Genomic DNA, 18,779 nt, shown 5'->3' on the forward strand with positions numbered 1-18,779 from the left:
AAGCTTAACCATGATCTATCTCCTTACTTCTTATGAAAAAGCTTATTATTACCACTTTAGTTACTGTCGCAGACAAACAGCCATTCAATATCCTATCCAAGCACATACTCATTTAAACATTACATGTACCCCCAACTACCTACTAGCTAAATACCATTGACTTACACACATTAACTTCAACAATCCAAATATGAGGAGACTAAAATATCTAACCAACTTCTCGTGCAAACCATCATTAGAACTAAAAACTCCAATCCTTGGCGATGGTGACATCCACCCCAACCCAGGACCAACTAATAACTCCACTGACATAACTTATAATATCTCAAGCTCTACCCTCCCAACACTAACCACTGTTTCCAATGCCTTACTTATCGGACATCTCAATATCCGAAGTATTAACAATAAGATTGCCCATCTCCATGCCCTCCTTGATACTCACTCCTTTGACATCTTCTGTCTTACTGAAACTTGGCTGAAACCTGGTACTAAAGACAATGCAATACTTCCCCCTGGCTATGACATATTGAGAATGGACTGCAAAAAATGCAAGGGTGGAGGAGTAGCACTTCTGTTTAAAAATGGACTAAAAATCTCCCCCCAATCTTTTAACCCATTAAAAGATAGTAAGGCTGAAATCCTTATTTCCAAACTACAACTAAATCCTAATAAATCAATCTACATCATCTGTATCTACCTACCTCCTGGCAATAATCATAACACAATTGAGAATATCCTAAGTTGGGTATCTTCTACCTACCCACAAGAAACAATCATATTAGGAGACTAATTGTGACTGGTCCTCTGTCAATACAAATAATCCTTCCTCATATATTAATCTTCATGGCTTTACTCAGACAATCAATAATCCCACAAGAATCAATAAGCCCAACAACAAAGAAAGTATTTTAGATTGGATTCTTACTACCAAACTGCAACAAACATATACAGTAGGAACTCTGCCTGATGATGTAAGTGATCATACCTTAACTTACATCATAAGACAAAAGAATGACATTAATTACACCCCTACCTACAGGATCTCACGTAGCAATAAACACTTCAACCCATTATTATTCCAAAATGAACTAAAGGCCTGCAACTGGAATTTTCTAAAAATCCTAACCCTTGAAGAAGCTATCAAATATTTCAATACCAAATTCCTATCAATCCTTGACCAACATGCTCCAAAACGATCCATCAGAGTTAAATCTAAACCTACGCCCTGGCTGTCCAAAGAGACAAGACAAAAAATACTACTTAGGAATAAATCTTGGGCTAAATGGAGAACTACAAAAACTACCTCAGACCAACAAGCCTTTAGACAGTTAAGAAATAGCACTAAAAAAGCCATTTTTATAGATAAAAAGAACTACTACTGTAAATTACAGCAAACTCACCATGACAACCCCAAAAGGTTCTGGTCAACCTTAAATTTACTCCTACACCCAGGTCACTCTAGTACACCTTCCCCTTTAGGGGCTGAAAAGAATACCTCACATCAAACTGCTAATGCCTTTAATTCCTTTTTCACTGACACCATTAATTCACTAGCAAGTCACCTCTCAATAGACGAGTCTAACCCTCCCACCTGTACATCTGCTAATCTTCCTACATTCCAACTACAACCCATCTCTACTACCTATATCCTAAAACTCATCCAAAAACTTAAACCTTGTACCCCATCTGCTGATCAGTTACCATCTGAATACCTTCAAAAAGCAGCTGAAGTAGTTGCTTATCCCATATCCATCATTATAAACAGAACCATCAATGAAGGAACCATCCCTGCTATCTGGAAAATCTCCCACATAATCCCTTTACATAAAGGAGGTAACTCAAATGAGTATTCTAACTACAGGCCTATAGCACTCTTATCACCCCTAGCAAAAATTATGGAGAAATGTATTCACCATCAGCTAATGCACCACTTAACTCAATATAACTTACTAGCTAACTGCCAACATGGCTTTAGGCCATTTCATAGCACAACCACAGCTCTCCTATCTTTTACAGTGTGTATCAACAGAAACCGCAATAACAGTCATCAGCACTCTTTATAGACCTGTCAAAAGCCTTTGACATGGTAAACCACAATATGCTCATAAAAACCCTCGAATCTCTTTCTCCAGATACCAAAGCTGTTCAATGGTTCATGTCCTACCTTAGTAACAGGCAACAGGCAGTTCTCTGGGAAAACACACTTTCATCCCTTCTGCCAGTCTCTCTTGGGGTACCACAGGGCTCCATCCAAGGACCTTCTCCTCTTCACTTTATTCATAAATGACTTACATGTAGCACTACCTCAAGCTACATGTATTTAATATGCTGACGACTCTACACTCATATGCTCTGCTAACACCTCCTCTGAACTACAAACTCTAACACAGAATGTATTTAGCACAGTTGAGGCATGGTTCTTGAAACCTTGCCTACTTTTGAATGCCAAAAAAACCAAACTCCTGCTCTTCAGGCCTAATAGTAAGTCCCCCCACTTAGACTTCTCTATTAAATCCAATAATGGCACACATATATCCCCTGACTCTACCACTAAGCTGTTAGGTATTATAATTGACAATGCCCTCACTTTTGATAATCACATTAATAACACTATTAAAACCGTAAATAGAAAACTCTGCTCCTTCTATAGAATTAAAACCTTTTTTTTTTAACTCCAAAGGCCAAAACTTCACTCACTCACTCTCATCTTATTTCCACTCTTCTTTATGCTTCACCCATATACACTAACCTAAAGAAAAATAATCTCACTAAACTAGCAAATGCATACAATAGCATTACTAGATTTGCTACTGGAAACCCATTCAGAACTCACCACTGTCAGAATCTACAATTACTAAACTGGCTAGAACTTAAAAACACGTTGTTACTTTCCCAACTTACCTTTGTTCATAGGATATTTTACCAACCAAAAAATACCCCTATACTTTCTGACCTTATTTCTCCCTATTCTAACCTAAATTCATTACGCTTTTCTAACAAACTTCTTGTGAAGTTAACTAAGTCTAACAACATCGCCGGTGACTCACTATTCTCCAATACCATAGGTAAATACTGGAATCTTCTACCTACTACTCTACCTTCCATTCCTTCACCCTTCCTCTTTAAACAAAAGCTCAAACAACATCTTAAAACACTCTGGTTATGCCCATGCATCAATCCCGACTAATCTTATGATTTTACTAATTACTCTTCTTTTAATACCCTCTTTTACCTCTCTCTACTCACTCCCCATGAGAAGCTAATCTCTAAATCTCCCTTGTTAACTAGCCTCTGATATTAATTAGTATTGAACTGTGCATGTGTATATATTTACTGAATCAAGTATATTCATGAATGTTTTCTAAACTCCCCTATCTTATACTGTAAATAGAATTAGAGTAAGTGTCCTTCCTAGTATATATTTTCAATTAGTATAATCTAGATTGAACCATATCTCTGTATTTTACTAACTACTTACTTTCTTTATGCAAATGATCTGTTTTGTATTAACTTCAATGTGGAGCTTTTCTCCCCGGGCCTCTGCTGAAAATGGAAATGTATCCAGTTGGACTAGCCCGGTAAACAAATGTAAAATAAAAATAAATAAAATAAATGTTGCTGATATCAAATCCCGATATGTTTGTATGTAATAAAGTATATAAACGAACACCCGAGCCTCTTTGTCTTAATTGAGCTACACAAGACAAGCAACATGGTGTCAGAATGGGAACCAGAGTCAAGACCATGAGGCACTCAAGTTAAAGTTGGAGGAATATACAGGAGTGGATCATCTCTATTGCTCAAACAACTCACAAAATGGGTAAGAAACGAATTCTAGGTACTAAAACTCACTTAAATGATTTTTTACTCAAAGAATATAAAACAAAGCACTCAGAACGCTCATAATGAATTTCTAGTTAAACAAAATGTCCAAAATTATGACATTGATAAAAGTATTCAAAATAGTTAAAGTTTTTGAAATGATATCCGAATCACATAAAATGTATAAAACAAGAAAAACGACAGTATTTTTTTCACTATGTGCTATTTTTTCACTAACTGAAGCTATTGAAAATATCAGAAGTGTACAAAGTGTTGCAAGTTTGTGCAGTATTACAGTGCAGTTATTTTGCAAAATACAGCCATTTCAAAGAACATTTCGCAAAGTACAATATTTTGAAAAGTTTATTGTGCATCTGAATTCTGTTACAAGTACATGGTGTGTGTGTGTGTGTACATAATTACAAGAGCCATATTTTGCATTGTGTTTTGAGCATAATGTGTTGGCAGGGCAGAAGGATTTTGCAGACCAGCTCCACTTGTATTTGATAGTAATACAGCAGAAAATTGGAGAGTGAGCAAGAATACAATATTTTCACATAGGCTGTTTTTTCTGACAAAGATGCATGTACAAAGGCATTTATTCTGCTTTATTTAGCTGGTTCAAAAGCCACTGAAAGAGGATGTTCATTATGTAAGTACCTGCTGTGTATGCAGGGGAGGGGGAAAACCACCATATAGTGGTACCGGCTAAAATAAGGGAAGATCCCAGAGCGCTGAAAATGTAAATTTAGGGAAATATGCAACCCCCAAATTAATATTACAATGAAAAGGCACTTATTTTACACAAGGGATCAAAAGTCTGGTGAAACTTTTGCAGAATATATGAGTTGAGAAATAAGGCTAAAATGTGCAGATTTGGTGATTTAAGAGATGAGCTGATAAAAGAAAGGTTTGCGTGTGGTATTAAAGATGATACAAGTGAGACTGACTTTGCTTCGAGTCAGCGATTTAATTTTGAATAAGGCCATAGAGATATGTCAAATACACAAGCTCAAAGAAAAGCAAACAAATATGCTTACAGATGAGAAATGCAGGCTTCCAGCACCTTCCAAAGCTAATGTTGACAGGCCAAAGGGTGGAGCTGAGACAGCCTCACCTTCAGTGAGACCCAGAACCTTTCTAGTAAATTCCAAGGCATGCTCTCTAAAGCGGACATGCTCAGTGAAGCACAAGGGTGAGTCAGCAAACTCAAAGCATGTGCCCTCAGCTAGCATCATAGTCAATTGTCGTAACTGTGGTGGAAATCATGAATCTAAAAGAGAACAGTGCTTAGCTTTTGGTCATCAACGTGTAAAGTGGAATAATTTTCAAAGGTTTTGTATTCAAAAGAGGTCCATTCTTTTACTAAAAGAACATTCCAAGAGACAAACTGATCAATTAGAAATCTGTGACCCTACTTTTTTATGTTGATGGTGTGTCAGTGCTTGGTGAAACAGTGAATGCAGTAGATTTGTGGGCAAAGAATGAAGTGTTTTGTACTGTTCGGATTAATGGGAAACACATAGAGTTTAAAGATGATAGTGGTTCAAAGTGCAATGTTATGTCAGCAGAAACATTTACTAGAGTAAAAGCTGGTAAGAAGCTTGAGTTGGCTAAGTGTGTAAAGCTTGTTGCTTATGGTGATGAAGAAATTCAAACCAAAGGTTCAGTAGTGCTTTCATGTTACTCTGCTGAGAACAGTTATGACATGCAATTTTACATAGTCAAAAGGCACGTGCAGCCATTATTAGGCCTCAGAGCCAGTTTAAAAATGGGACTGCTTTCATTTAATGAGAAAGTCCACCATGTAAGCACTCGCAGTTGTGTACTCCATAAAGTTAGAGCCTGAAGTCAGCCCAGTCATCAGACCAGCAAGGATAGTTCCAGTACCTATGCAGTGTACCACACCTAGTCAGAATGGTGCAACAAGGAGTGATTTGTCCTGTAAAAGAACCAATTGAATGGATATCCTCCATGGTAGTAGCTCATAAGAAAAGCTCAGATATTAGAATATGTATTGATCCACGTGACTTGAACAAAGTGCTAAAACAACCTCATCACCCAGTATGTACAGTCGCAGAAGCTGCTACTCTTATGCCAAATGCCACTGTTTTTTTTTCTGCCTTAGATGAAAAAAGTTCATTTTGGCAAATTTTGCGTGACCAAAAATCTTCATTGCTAACCACTTTCAGTACTCCTTTTGGCAGGTACAGATTTCTGAGAATGCCATTTGGGAGAAATTCTGCCAGTGAGTCTTTTAGCGTGCAATGGAACAAATTTTTTTTCTGGCTATTCATATGCTATTATATTAGATGATATTCTGGTAGGAGGCAACAGTAAAGTCGAACATGACAGAAACCTCAGGAAAGTTCTAGAACAAGCTCGCAAAGTAAATCTTAAGCTGAATCCTCAGAAGTACAAATTCAGGCTATGAGAAGTTACTTATGTTGGTCATTTGTTTACTAGTTCAGGCTTACAATCAGATCCTTCCAAGCTATCAGCAATTCTTGAGATGCCAGCTTCAGAAAATGTCCAAGCCCTACAACATTTTCTTGGCATGGTCAACTATCTATGCAAGTTCACTGCAGATTTGAGCCAACTTTTAGCACCATTACGTGAGCTGACATGCAAAGATGTAACCTGGTCCTGGTCAGATCAGCAACAAAGAGCATGACGTCCTGAAGCAGAGAACTGCCAGTACACCTACCTTAAGATACTATGATGTTCACAAACCAGTAACTATTTCTTGTGATGCTTTTAAGTTTGGTCTTGGTGCAGTCACTCTTCGAGAGAGTACACCAGTAGCCTAGGCTTCAAGATCTCCAACTCAAACAGAGATGCATGTATGCTCAGATAGAAAAGGAACTCTTGGCAAATGTGTTGCATGTTCAAAGTTCATGGATTATATTTATGGCTGACCTATTCAAACTGAGACCGACCGACCAACCTCTAAGTCACTGTTTTGAGAAAGCCTATTCACACAGCTCCTGCAAGACTGCAACGCTTGATGTTGAAACTGCAAAAAATATAATTTCAATCTTGTTAACACAAAAGGCAAACTTCTTTATCTTGCTGATTACTGTATCATGACTGCCCAGAAAAAACACTGAACAGCATGAAAATGAGCAACCTGATTTTGAAGTCACGGACATGAGAAATTTTTCTTCCACATCTCTTGATGAGCTTAGAACTCATACAGCTTCAGATCCAATTATCCAGAAGCTCAGCCACTTTTATCAGTTGAGGATGGCCATCAAAGCAATCATTTTTCCCACTAGAAGTGAAACTATATTTTCCCTACAGAGACGAGATTTTGTCTGATAATGATATCATCATGAAAGGTCCAAAACGAATTGTTCCAAAATCCTTGAAACAAGAGCATATTAAAATCTTGCATCATGGCCACCCAGGAACTTATTCTACCAAAAGGGTGAGAGGACTAGTATTTTGTATGTCTATGTCAAGAGATAAGAGAGTACTTTCATCTTGTGTTTGTAATAGTACTAAGCCGCATCAACAGAAAGAACCACTTCAGTTAAATCAGATTCCTGAACTATCTTGGTTGACAGTAGCTACAGATATTTTTGAATGGAATGGTCAAAATTACTTGGTGCTAGCAGACACTTATTCAAATTGGTTTGAGATCGATCTACTTCCTAATCTCACGTCCAGTATGGTCATTACCAAGTTGGATATATTTTTCTGTCCACAGCAGTCCACACACAGTTATTTGACAATGGTGCACTGTTTACAAGTCAGCAGTTCAAGAGATCTGATGAAGAGTGGGACTTTATTCATGTTACTAGTAGTCCTGAGTACCCAAAGTCAAACGGTTGAGCAGAAAGTACAGATGTATACACTTAACATAAATGCAGATGTTAGAGTGTACTCACTGTTGCAGTCATTACATTTGGGTTATCTGCTTGCAGTAGCCCTCAGTCAGCCTGATTAACAAAGTCTTGGGTCCTACATCTGTTGCTGTCCCTTCTTCCATGACATCAGGTCGTCAGGGGTATAAGACATTACATCAGTTTTTTTTGCCCCAGATGTCAGCTGCCCCATTAATGGGAAGGAATTAAATCTATAATACAAGGATATACCTCCAACAAAAAAGTAAATACACCAAAAAGCTTTCTGAGCATAGTAAGTGAGAGTAGAGTTATAGCCAAAAGAAAGGGAGCAGGAGGGAGGGTAACCAGGACTGCAACAATGAACACATTCGAACATCTACATTTATGGTAAGTGTACACAACTGTACGATGTTCTTCGTGTTTCACTGTTGCAGTCATTACATTTGGGTAGATTCCCAATGCTAAGGTTGGGAGGAGGAATTTAAATAGAATTAGGACCAGCTATAAGGCCCTGCAAGACTGCAGTGGCAAAACCAGCTCTGGATTTAGAGAAAATTGGAAAATGATAATGCTTGGTGAATGTATGTACAGAACTCCAGGTAGCAGCTTCTAGGATGTCCCTTGTAGGGATGCCCCTGAGAAAGGCTGTAGAGGTAAATGCAGCCCTGGTTGAATGGGGTCTGATGCCCTGTGGGATAGGTTTTCCATGGTGCTTATAGCAGAAATGAATACAGTGGCCTATCAATTTTGAAATGGTTTGCTTTGAAATAGCTTTCCCCCTCTGTCCCTGCAGCAAATGCTACCAGCAGTTGTTCAGATTTCCTTTGAGGTTTAGTCCTGTCCAAGTAGAATCCAAGTTGTCTGTGCACATCTAAGGAGTGCAGAATCCATTCCCCTTTGTTCAGTGGGTTAGGAAAGAAGGTAGGCAAATTAACGGACTGATTAAGAGCCACACTGGATACCACCTTGGGCATGAAGGAGGGATTGGTTCTGAGGGACACCCCGTACGCATGAAAGATGATGAAAGGCTCCACTGCCATAAAGGCCTGTAAGCTCAGATACCCTTCTTGCAGAAGTGATTGCTAAAGGGAAAGCCGTTTTCCAGGAAAGGAATTTTAAATCTGCAGTAGCAGCTGGCTCGAAAGAAGGAAGAGCGAGTTTCTCCAAGACAAAGTTAAGGTCCAGGCTGGAGTTGGAGCTCTCCTCGGTGGCCTTACATTTTTGGCCCCTCTGAGGAACTGCTTGAACAGTGGGTGAGAGAAGGGAGGCTCTGTGCTATAATGAGCTGAAATGGCTGAGGCATGAATTTTGATGGAAGAAAATGACAAGCCCTTATGAAGCATCTCAGTCAAATATCGTAGAATCTGAGGTAAACTGGGCACTACTGCGCTCATCCCTTGAGACTGGTTCCAGGTACAAAACCTTTTCCATTTTACAGCACAAGATTTTCTAGTACTAGGCCTCCTAGCCTCTAAAATATCCATCACTGATTTACCGAGGGATGGTAAAGGAGAGATTAGGTAATTAGCCAGGCTGCTAGGTTCAGGGTTTGCAGCAGAGGGTGCAGAATCTGGTTCTCCTGCTGAGACAACAGGGAAGGAGTCTGAGGCAGGTGCCATGGGGCCAAGCATGACACACTGCGCAGGAGGGGGTACCAGTGTTTGCATGGCCAGTCTGGTGCAATTAAAATAGTCTTTGGCGTGTCCTGTTGATTTTTAGAAGTACCTTGGAGAGCAGTGGAGGAAAGGCATAAACTGATAGTTTTTTCCAGCTGATAGAGCATCCACTTTCCAAGCTAGTTTGTGGGGAATCCTTGTACAAAATTTGTCCAATTGATGGTTCTGAGGGGAGGCAAACAGGTCTATATCTGGGCTCCCCCATTTGTTTTCAACATGCTGAAAATCCTTGGTTCCAGTTTCCACTTGTGTGGGTCCATGAGATTTCTGCTCAGCCCATCTGCCAGTGTATTTAGTTTTTCTGGCAGGAACTGAGCTTTTAGATTCACTTGGTAGCTCAAGGCTGTGTTCCACAATGCCATGGCTAGTCTGCAGAGCTGGTAAGAGTGTGTACCCCCCTACTTGTTTATGTACTACATGACCGTGGTGTTGTCCGTATTTACCATTAGTTGTCCTGGAAGAATGTGGTTCTTGAAGGCTGTCAGAGCATTTTGTACAGCTAACATTTCCTTTTGATTTACGTGTAGGTGCATTTGACTTGGCTTCCATTTGCCTTGAATGCACTTCCCTGCCAGGTGAGCCCCCATGCATAGTCTGATGTGTCTGTTAAGGTTTGGGCGGCAGGGGGTAGGGTGAATGGTAGTCCCTTGTTTTGGTGGCAGGCCTCTGCTCACCAAAGAAACTCTAGGCATAGGCAAGGTATGATAGGAATCATAGCTTCTAGATCCTATGAATGTTGACACCATAGGCTTTTGAGATACCATTGCAGTTTCCTCAAATGCAGCCTTGCATATGGAAGTAGAAGACTGCAGGAGGCCATGAAACCCAAGGCTTGCAGTATTTGCCTTGCAGATAACTGTTTTTTTGTGGCCATTTATTTGAAGTAGGTTGTCAAATGAGTCTGTTTCTCTGGTGTGAGGAAAGTTACCTGGGAAGTTGTATTCAAGCTTGTTCCCAGGAATATAGACAGGGTACCAGGTGTGATTTCTTTTCGTTTATGGTGTACCCCAGACAAGTCAGTACCCCTTTGAACAAAAGCCAGAAGATTCAAAAGTATGTCCTGGCTTTCTGTCTGAATTAGACAATCGTCCAGGTATGGATATATTTGAACATTTCTTTGCCTGCAGAATGCAATGACTGGAGCTAGGCACTTTGTGAATACCGTGGGCGCAGTAGATAAGCCAAAGGGCAGTGCAGAGAACTGATAGTGCATGTAGCCTGCTTTGAAGCGTAGGTATCTTCTGCAAGACTCCCTGATAGGGATGTGCAGATATACTTCTTTTAAGTCTAGTGTTGCCAACCATGCATCTTTGCCTAGCATAGGAAGCAGCTGGTGAAGAGTCAGCATCCTGAATTTTGGAATCACCAGAAAGGTATTTAGAGTAGAAAGGTCCAGGATAGGACACCATGTACTGCCTTTTTCTGGGTACCAGAAAAAAGTCTTGAATAGAAACCTTGTCCCTTTTCCTCTTCTGGTACCAACTGACTAGCCCCCATGCTACTTGATTTTGGGCCTCTGCTCACAGATTTGGGGGTAGCTCTGGCCAACTGCTTGGCGTTGGTAAGGTGTGAAAGTGAAATCTGTATCCTTGGGACACTACATTTAAAACCCATTTGTCCTGGGTAATGAGTTCCCAGTTTTTGGCCTGCAGACTAATCTTTCTGCCTAAAGGAGCATTCAGTTGGGAAGTGCTTGGAAGTTTTAAAAGCAAGTCACTGAGACAGTTTTCCATAGGGGGGGGGGTCTTACTACTCCCTGATTTGGGTGCGGAAATTCCCCCCCCACTGCTTAGTCTTGTGTGTCCCCTGGGACTGAAACCTGGGGCTTCTGTTGTGTCTGGGTTTGGCTTGAGAAGACCAATTCTTAGAGGGCCAGTGCCTACTAAATCCAGGAGGCTGAACTTGTAAGAAATCTTTAACAGTTTGCATTTATTTAGCTTTATCTTCCATCTTTTTAAGAACTTCCTCAGCCTTGTTGGCAAACAGGCGGTCCTGATTTAAGGGAGCATCCAACAACTCAGCTTTAACATGATCAGGCAAAGATTGCTCCTTAAGCCAAGCATGCCTTCTGAGCACAGACCCAAGTAACCACAGCCCTGCAAGAGGCCTCTAATGAATCAAATCCACATTGCAAAGTATGTTTTCCAACCTGCTCAGCAGAATGCATTAAATCCTTTAATTCTTTATTTTCCGCACAGTCAGGAATCAACATCATTTTCTGTTTAAGCAATCCACTAACATGTTGCTGATACTTTAACATATGAAACTGGCAGTTTAAAGCCCTAATGGCCAAGGTTGCAGAAGTGTAAACCTTCTTACCCCATCTATCCAGCGCCCTGGAGTCTCTATCAGAAGTAGGATTTTTAGCAGTAGAAGCCTTAATGCCCTTGGGTCCCTGTGAAATAGTCTCTGAAACCGCAATAGGATTTTTAAAAAGGAACTTGCGTGAATCAGGAACCCTGTAATATCGGTCAGGTTTTCTGGGAGCAGGAGGCAAAGAATCAGGGGCCAAACTAGATTCCGAAAAGGCATCATCAACAATGTCTAGTACAGGAGGAATAGCTAAAGGCCTATGCTGAGGCATGAGTAAGAAATCCCTAAGCCGCTTTTTTAAAATCAGAAAAATCCTGGCTTTCCCAGTGGAAATGCTCTCAGAGTATGTAAGGTTTCACCAAAAGAAAAATCCTCTGGAGAGGAAGCAGAGGGAATAGAGTCCTCTGCATCAGAATCCTCATAAGTAGATAAGGACAAATCCAGATCATCAGAAGAATCAGCAAAATCAGAATCCTGGACAGAATATTCATAAACAACTTCAGTCTTACGTCTCTTAGAAGGGGGAGGTTGGCTTCCCCTGATTAGGGTTATAAGATCTTCAGCCATTATTTGTTTTTTAGGCACAGAGGCCTGAGCATGCGGTCTGGGTGTCGTTTTTTAGGCATGGTTTGAGATTTAGGCCTAAATGAAGGAAGCGTTGGTTTAATATGCAAATCTGTAGGCCTGAATACACCCTCAGAAGCCAGTGTCTGGACAGAGGCTCTGCACCAATCCAAGGTAGAGACATCCGCGGGTTCCATAGTTGAAGCATCTCATGGCATACCGGACTCCGAATGGGTCTCAGTAGAGGCCTGCAAATCAGACGTGGCGGGTATCCAGGGCTGCGAAAGCACCTCACTGAGTACCAGCAAACTGGCGACTGGCTTAGAAGCGTTGTCGGCAGTTTTGGACCTTGGTGGCCTGTCTCTGTCTTTATCTTTGTGTTTTTTTCAAAATCACGGTAGTCGGATGGCTAACATGACATTTCTGGATAATTAAACCAAGAACCAAAATATTTAGAGGCAAAAACATACTGACGACGGATAGTGCGCTGATTAAATAAAGCACAAAACCGACAGCAAGGTACGTCATGGACAGGGCCTAGGCAAGGAATACAGTACGAATGAAAATCTTTGAGGTATTTGCTTTCCACAAGTAATGCAATTTATTAACTTTTACTGACATCGGTAAGGAGCAAGAAAAAATTTCCCCAACAGGGTACTTAGCTTTAGTTGGAACACTTCAGCTCTAAAACGAAAATTTCAGTAGTCGGCTGAACGGCACTTGTGAACTGCTTCTGCTTCGGGCACCGCACGGCAAAAAAGACTGATGTAATGGCGATGGCTGCATGTTTTATACCCCTAACGACCTGATGTCATGGAAGAAGGGACAGCAACAGATGCAGGACCCAAGACTTTGTTAATCAGGCCGACTGAGGGCTACTGCAAGCAGATAACCCAAATGTAATGACTGCAACAGTGAAACACTAACATCGTGCAGTTCAATGTGCAAAACAGTTAGACAAGTGGAAATGAGACAATACAGATGTTTGTTTCTGAATCTCCTGAATCCCAAAACATTCCTCATGATAATCACCTTGGTTCATCTACTAAGAGAATTATGTCGAAACAAACCAGAACCACACCATCAGTCAGTCGCAATTTGTTGGTTCCATGTGTTGAGAACAACAAAGCAGTAAAAGCTCAACAACTGGAAAAGCATTTGTCCCAGAAGTCCTATTATGGTAAGACCAGCAAACCACTCAGTCCATTAGAAGAAGGGGAGATAGTGAGAATGTAGACTGCAAAAGGTTTTGATTGGATTGGAGTCATGAAAAGTTTATGTACAGAGCAGAGATTGTACATTGTGGAATGTCAAGGAATTGAATTCTAGACAGAATCTGAAACATTTAGTACCAGTGTCCAAGCCAGTATTGCAGCATTTTGCCTGTGATAAAGACACTAGTTCTCAGTGTGACTTATCCAATGCTCCAGTTCCACAGGACATTCCAGCAAATATCCCAGTTCCTGAGAATATCTCCGAGAGTCCTAAAGCAGATCGTTCACCAATGACTGTCCATGTTGTTAGACCCAGTCTTAACTGCTACATTACAAGGTCAGGTCGAATTTCCAGACCTTGTGCCAGATGCACGGCAACTTGGACATGTATATTGTTTATTCATTATTGTCTGTATAATTTGCATGCCTATTCAAATGTCATTATCACTGCAAGACAGCCCAGTAAAGAGGGAGGATGTAGATCAGTGTGTATGCACCTTTAGGAAGCTTTCCAGTGAGCTAGCACTTGCATATAAATACTGAGCACGTGCAAGCAAGACTGCCATTATGAAGTGAGGTGCAGAGATGTAAGCATTTAGTAAGTCAGTCAGTTAATCCGTTTATATTTTATGTTGCTGATATCAATCTTGATGTGTTTGTATGTAATAGTGTATAAACGAACACTCAAGCCTCTACCTTAATTAGCTACACAAGACGAATGACAAAGTACAGTTGTGTACACTTACAATAAACGTAAACGTTAAGAGTGTACTCACTGTTGCAGTTATCACATTTGGGTTATCCCTGTCAGGGTAGCCCTCGGCTGCCCCAACATCAGAGGCTTAGTATTTCTGCGTCGGCTGCTGTCGCTTCAGGACTAACATCAGGTCGTCAGTAGTATAAAGTAAGGCAGCCGATGACATTACATCAGTTTTTCTTCCCCTAACCTGTCAGGAGCCAAATAGGAGCCAGGTTCTGGTGGAAGAACCCTACCAGCAGAAATGAAATACCAATATGTCCGTTGTAAGGAAAGAGAAGAAAAAAACGGGGATGGAGGGAGGGAAACCAGTACTGCAACAGTGAATACACTCGGACATCTACATTTATGGTAAGTGTACACAACTATACTATGTTCTTCATGTTTCACTGTTGCAGTCATCACATTTGGGTTGATTCCCAAAGCTGAGGAAATGGGTGGAGGCAGTCAAGGAAACAAGGGGCTGGCTAGGATGCCCTGCAAGACTGCAGAGGCAAACCCTGCCCTGGATTTGGAGAAGAGAGGCAAGGTGGTAATGTTCAGTAAAAGTGTAAACAGATGTCCAGGTGGCAGCCTCCAGGATGTCCCTGGTGGGGACTCCTCTGAGGAAAGCTGCAGAGGTGGAGGCAGCTCTGGTGGAGTGAGTCCTGATCCCCTTGGGGGGAGGCTTTCCATGTTGTTTGTAGCAGAAATGGATGCAGTGTGCTATCCATTTGGAAATGGTTTGTTTGCAGATGGTTTTGCCTTCTGCCCCTGTAGCAAAGCTAACCAGCAATTGATCAGACTTTCTGAAGGATTTAGTCCTGTCTAGATAGAATCTGAGCTGTCTGTGCACATCTAGAGAGTGCAGGATCCTGTCCCCTACTTCTGGGGATTAGGAAAATAGGTGGGCAAATGAATGAATTGGTTGAGAGCCACACTGGACACCACTTTGAGCATGAAGGATGGGTTAGTCCTGAGAGATACCCTGTCTGCATGTAAGATGATGAAGGGTTCCACAGCCATGACTGCTTGCAGCTCGGAGACTCTTCTGGCTGAAGTGACGGCCACAAGAAAAGCGGTCTTCCAGGAGAGGAATTTTAGCTCTGGAGAAGAAGCTGGTTTAAAGGGGGGCAGGGTGAGCTTTTCCAACACAAAGTTAAGGTCCCAAGCTGGGGTTGGTGCTCTTCTGGGTGGCCTCAAGTTGCAAGCCCCTCTTAGGAACTGTTTGATCAAGGCGTGCGAGAAAAGGGGCTGCTCAGTGGAGAAATGAGCAGAGATAGCACAAGCATGAAATTTCATACAGGAAAAAGAGAGGCCACTGTGTAGTAGGTCAGCTAAGTAACCCAAGATGAGAGGGAGGGAGGGAGGGCTGTGCCATATTGGCTCCCTTAACCTGAATCCAGGTGCAGAACCTTTTCTATTTGTCAGCATAATACTTTATAGTGCTAGGGTGTCTGGCCTCACGTATAACATCTAAAACCTGTTTACTGAGGTTGGCAGAATGATCGGGGGTTAGGGAATAACCCAAGCTGCCAAACTGAGTGTCTGCAATAGGGGATGCATGAATTCCCCTTCCCTCTGGGTCAGGAGGTTTGGAATCTGAGGAAGATGCCATGGTGGCAGTGGGGACAGGCTGTGCAGAAAGGGGTACCAGTGCTGGCGAAACCAGTCTAGAGCTATAAGAATTGTCTGTTTTGATCAGGAGATCCCCTGGGGAGAGAAGGGGCTTATACGCTATCAAGGCATGCTGGACAGCCATCATATTTTTGGTTGATGTGCACAGGGATTTGCTGTGGGCTCCAGTGGCCCTGTATGCACCTGCCATCCAAGAGTGCACCCCAGGCATAGTTTGATGCATCTGTGGTGAGGGTCTGAGTGGCGGGGAGTGGTGAGAAAGGTAGTCCCTTGTTGTGGGAGCATACTGCTGCCCACCAAAAAAAAATCTTTTCTGGGGCAAGGAATTATAGGTATAAAAGTCTCCAGGTCTTGAGTGTGTTAACATCAAAGGCCTTTTAGGTACCACTGAAGTTTCCTCATATGCAGTCTGGCATATCGAATGAGTAGTACGCAAGATGCCATGCACCCCAGTGCTGGCAGGATCTTCCTTGCAAGTAGCTGTTGTCTGGTGGCTAGTTGAGAGAAGTAGGCTCTCGGGAAATTTTGCTTTTCTGATTTAAGGGATGCCATCTAGGATGCTGGGTTCAGGCTTGCTCCCAGAAATATAATCCTTTGGGTGGGCACCTGTTTAGATTTATTTTCGTTGACTGTGTACCCAAGGGAGGTTAGTAGGGACTTTACGCAGGCCAGGTGCTTGAGCAGTTTTTCCTGGCTGTCTGCCTGAATTAGGCAGTCCTCTAAGTATGGGTAAATCTGGTTATTCCTTTGTCTGCAAAAGGCAATGGCCAGAGCAAGACATTTTGTGAAAACTCTGGAAGCAGTAGATAAGCCAAAGGGAAGTGCAGAGAACTGAAAGTGCTGAGATCCTGCCCTGAAATGGAGGAGATATTTCCTGCACGATTCCCTGATAGGAATATGGAGGTAGGCCTCTTTTAGATCTAGGGTGGCTAGCCAAGCATCCTTGGAGAGCAAGGGTAGCAGCTGCTGGAGGGTGAGCATTTTGAATTTTGGGATCACCAGAAAGGTGTTTAGAATGAGTAGATAGAGGATGGGGTGCCAGGTGCCCTCTTTTCTGGGTACCAGAAAACGTTTGGAGTAGAAGTCTTGGCCTCTCTGTTTTGTGGGAACGTGCTCTACTGCCCTCATGGAGAGCATGGGAAGGACTTGCTTTTGTGCCTCTGCCCACTGGTTTGGAGGCAGATCTGGGAACCCTTTTGGGGTAGGAATGGTGTGGAAAGAAAATTTGTATCCCTGGGACACTATGATGAGAACCCAGCAGTCATTGGTAATGGTGGACCAGGTGCTTACATGAAAGGAGAATTTTCCCCCCTAGGGGTAAGTGAAGGTGGGCAGAGGGAGAGTGTGGGGGAGTCACTGATTTCTTACCATAAGGGGGTGGCTTAGAACTCCCTGGTTTTGAAATGGAGGTAGTCCACTGCTTAGATCTCTGTATTCCCTTTGGCTGCTGTCTGGGGAGGGGGGGTCTGGTTCCTCGGGGTCTGGGCTGGACTGGCTTAGTGGGAGCAGGAAAGGACCAGTGCTTAGTGGGACAATGCCTGCTGAACCTGGGTGGCTGGACCTGTAAGAAATCCTTAACTGTCTGCATAGATTTTGCTTTTTCTTCCATCTTATTTAAGACCTCTTCTGCCTTACTGCCAATTAAGTAGCCTTTGTGCAAGGGGGCATCCAAAAATTTAAATTTGACACGGTCTGGCAAGGGCTGCTCCTTAAGCCATGCATGCCTTCTAATGACAAGCTCTGGTGACTGCTGCCCTGCAAGAAGCTTCAAGGGCATAAAAAACACAGTGCAAGGTGTGTTTAGTTCCTTGACTTGCAGAATATGCATTAATTTTTGTACCTTTTAGATTCTGCACAAGCAGGAAAGGAAGACATGTTTGGTTTGAGGAGTTCCAGGGTATGTTGCTGAAATTCTAGCATATGGAACTGACAATTTAGTGCCTGAGAGCAAGACCAGCTGAGGTGTATACTTTTTACACCATGTGTCTAGTGCTCGTGAATCCCTATCTGAGGGGGTGGGGATTCTTAGCAGAGGTTGCTTTTGTCCCTTTAGGCCCTTGAGAAATTACCTCAGGGTCAGCAGTAGGATTTTTAAAAAGAAATGCACGAGTCAGGGACTCTATAGTACCTGTTTGGTTTTCTGGGTGCAGAAGGGAGGGTGTCATGAGTCAAGCTGGATTCCAGGAAAACATCCTCCACAACATCCATGACCGGGGGTTGGTCAAGGGACTGTGGTGTGGAAGATCTAAGAATTTCCCAAGTCTCTTTTTAGACTGAGGGTAGTCCTGACTCTCCCATTGGAAATGCTCCCTTAAGGTATGAAGAGTTTCCAAAGGAAAAATCCTGTGGGGGAGAGGTGGAAGGGATATAATTTTGTGCATCAGAATCCTCATAAGTAGAGAGGGGTTGCACGTCTTCATATTCAGATGCATCAGAGTCATCTGGCTCTTGTTCAGACAGAACTACAGGGGACAGATCTCTCTTCCTTTTGAAGGGAGTAGCTTGGCTTCCCCTAATCAGCATAAGGTCTTCCACCATTTTAAGCATTTGAGCTTGAGGATTGGGCAGTCAGTTTCTTGGGTGTGGTTCATACCCTGGTCCTAAGAAACTCGGTAGTTTTCAAAAGAACAGTAGTCGTGGAAGAAGACGTCGGTTTGTGTCGAGAATAGGTAGTGCAAAGGACTTCCTCGGAAGCCGGTGCCTGCTCAGCAGCTTCGGACATATCCAAGGTAGAGACTACCGCAGGATCCATAGTTGAAGAGTTTTGCAGCATACCGGAATCCGAAAGGTTCTTGGTAGCGGCCTGCAAATCCACAGAAGCAGACATCAGGGGCTACGAAAGCGCCTCACTGAGGACCACAGAACTGGTGACTAGCTTAACGGAAGCGACATTGGTAGGTTTGGACCTGTGCAGTCTTGCCTCTGTCTTTATGTTTTTTCAGAAGATCTGCTGTTGGATGGCTTA

The 18,779-nt window shown here is 42.4% G+C and overlaps 1 protein-coding gene across 1 annotated transcript in view; it reads left to right on the forward strand.

Annotated features, from left to right (window-relative positions):
• Positions 1–18,779, forward strand: part of NFX1 (nuclear transcription factor, X-box binding 1) — a 1,622,551-nt gene that overhangs the window by 1,114,941 nt on the left and 488,831 nt on the right. The window contains exon 17 of the mRNA XM_044065583.1: positions 15,696–15,722. Coding sequence (XP_043921518.1) covers positions 15,696–15,722 — 27 coding nt within the window. The remainder of the gene's footprint in view (positions 1–15,695; positions 15,723–18,779) is intronic.

The sequence above is a fragment of the Protopterus annectens genome, chromosome 3.part0, assembly GCF_019279795.1.
Source record: "Protopterus annectens isolate FY-2018-M chromosome 3.part0, PAN1.0, whole genome shotgun sequence".
In the NCBI taxonomy this organism is placed as follows: Eukaryota; Metazoa; Chordata; order Ceratodontiformes; family Protopteridae; genus Protopterus; species Protopterus annectens.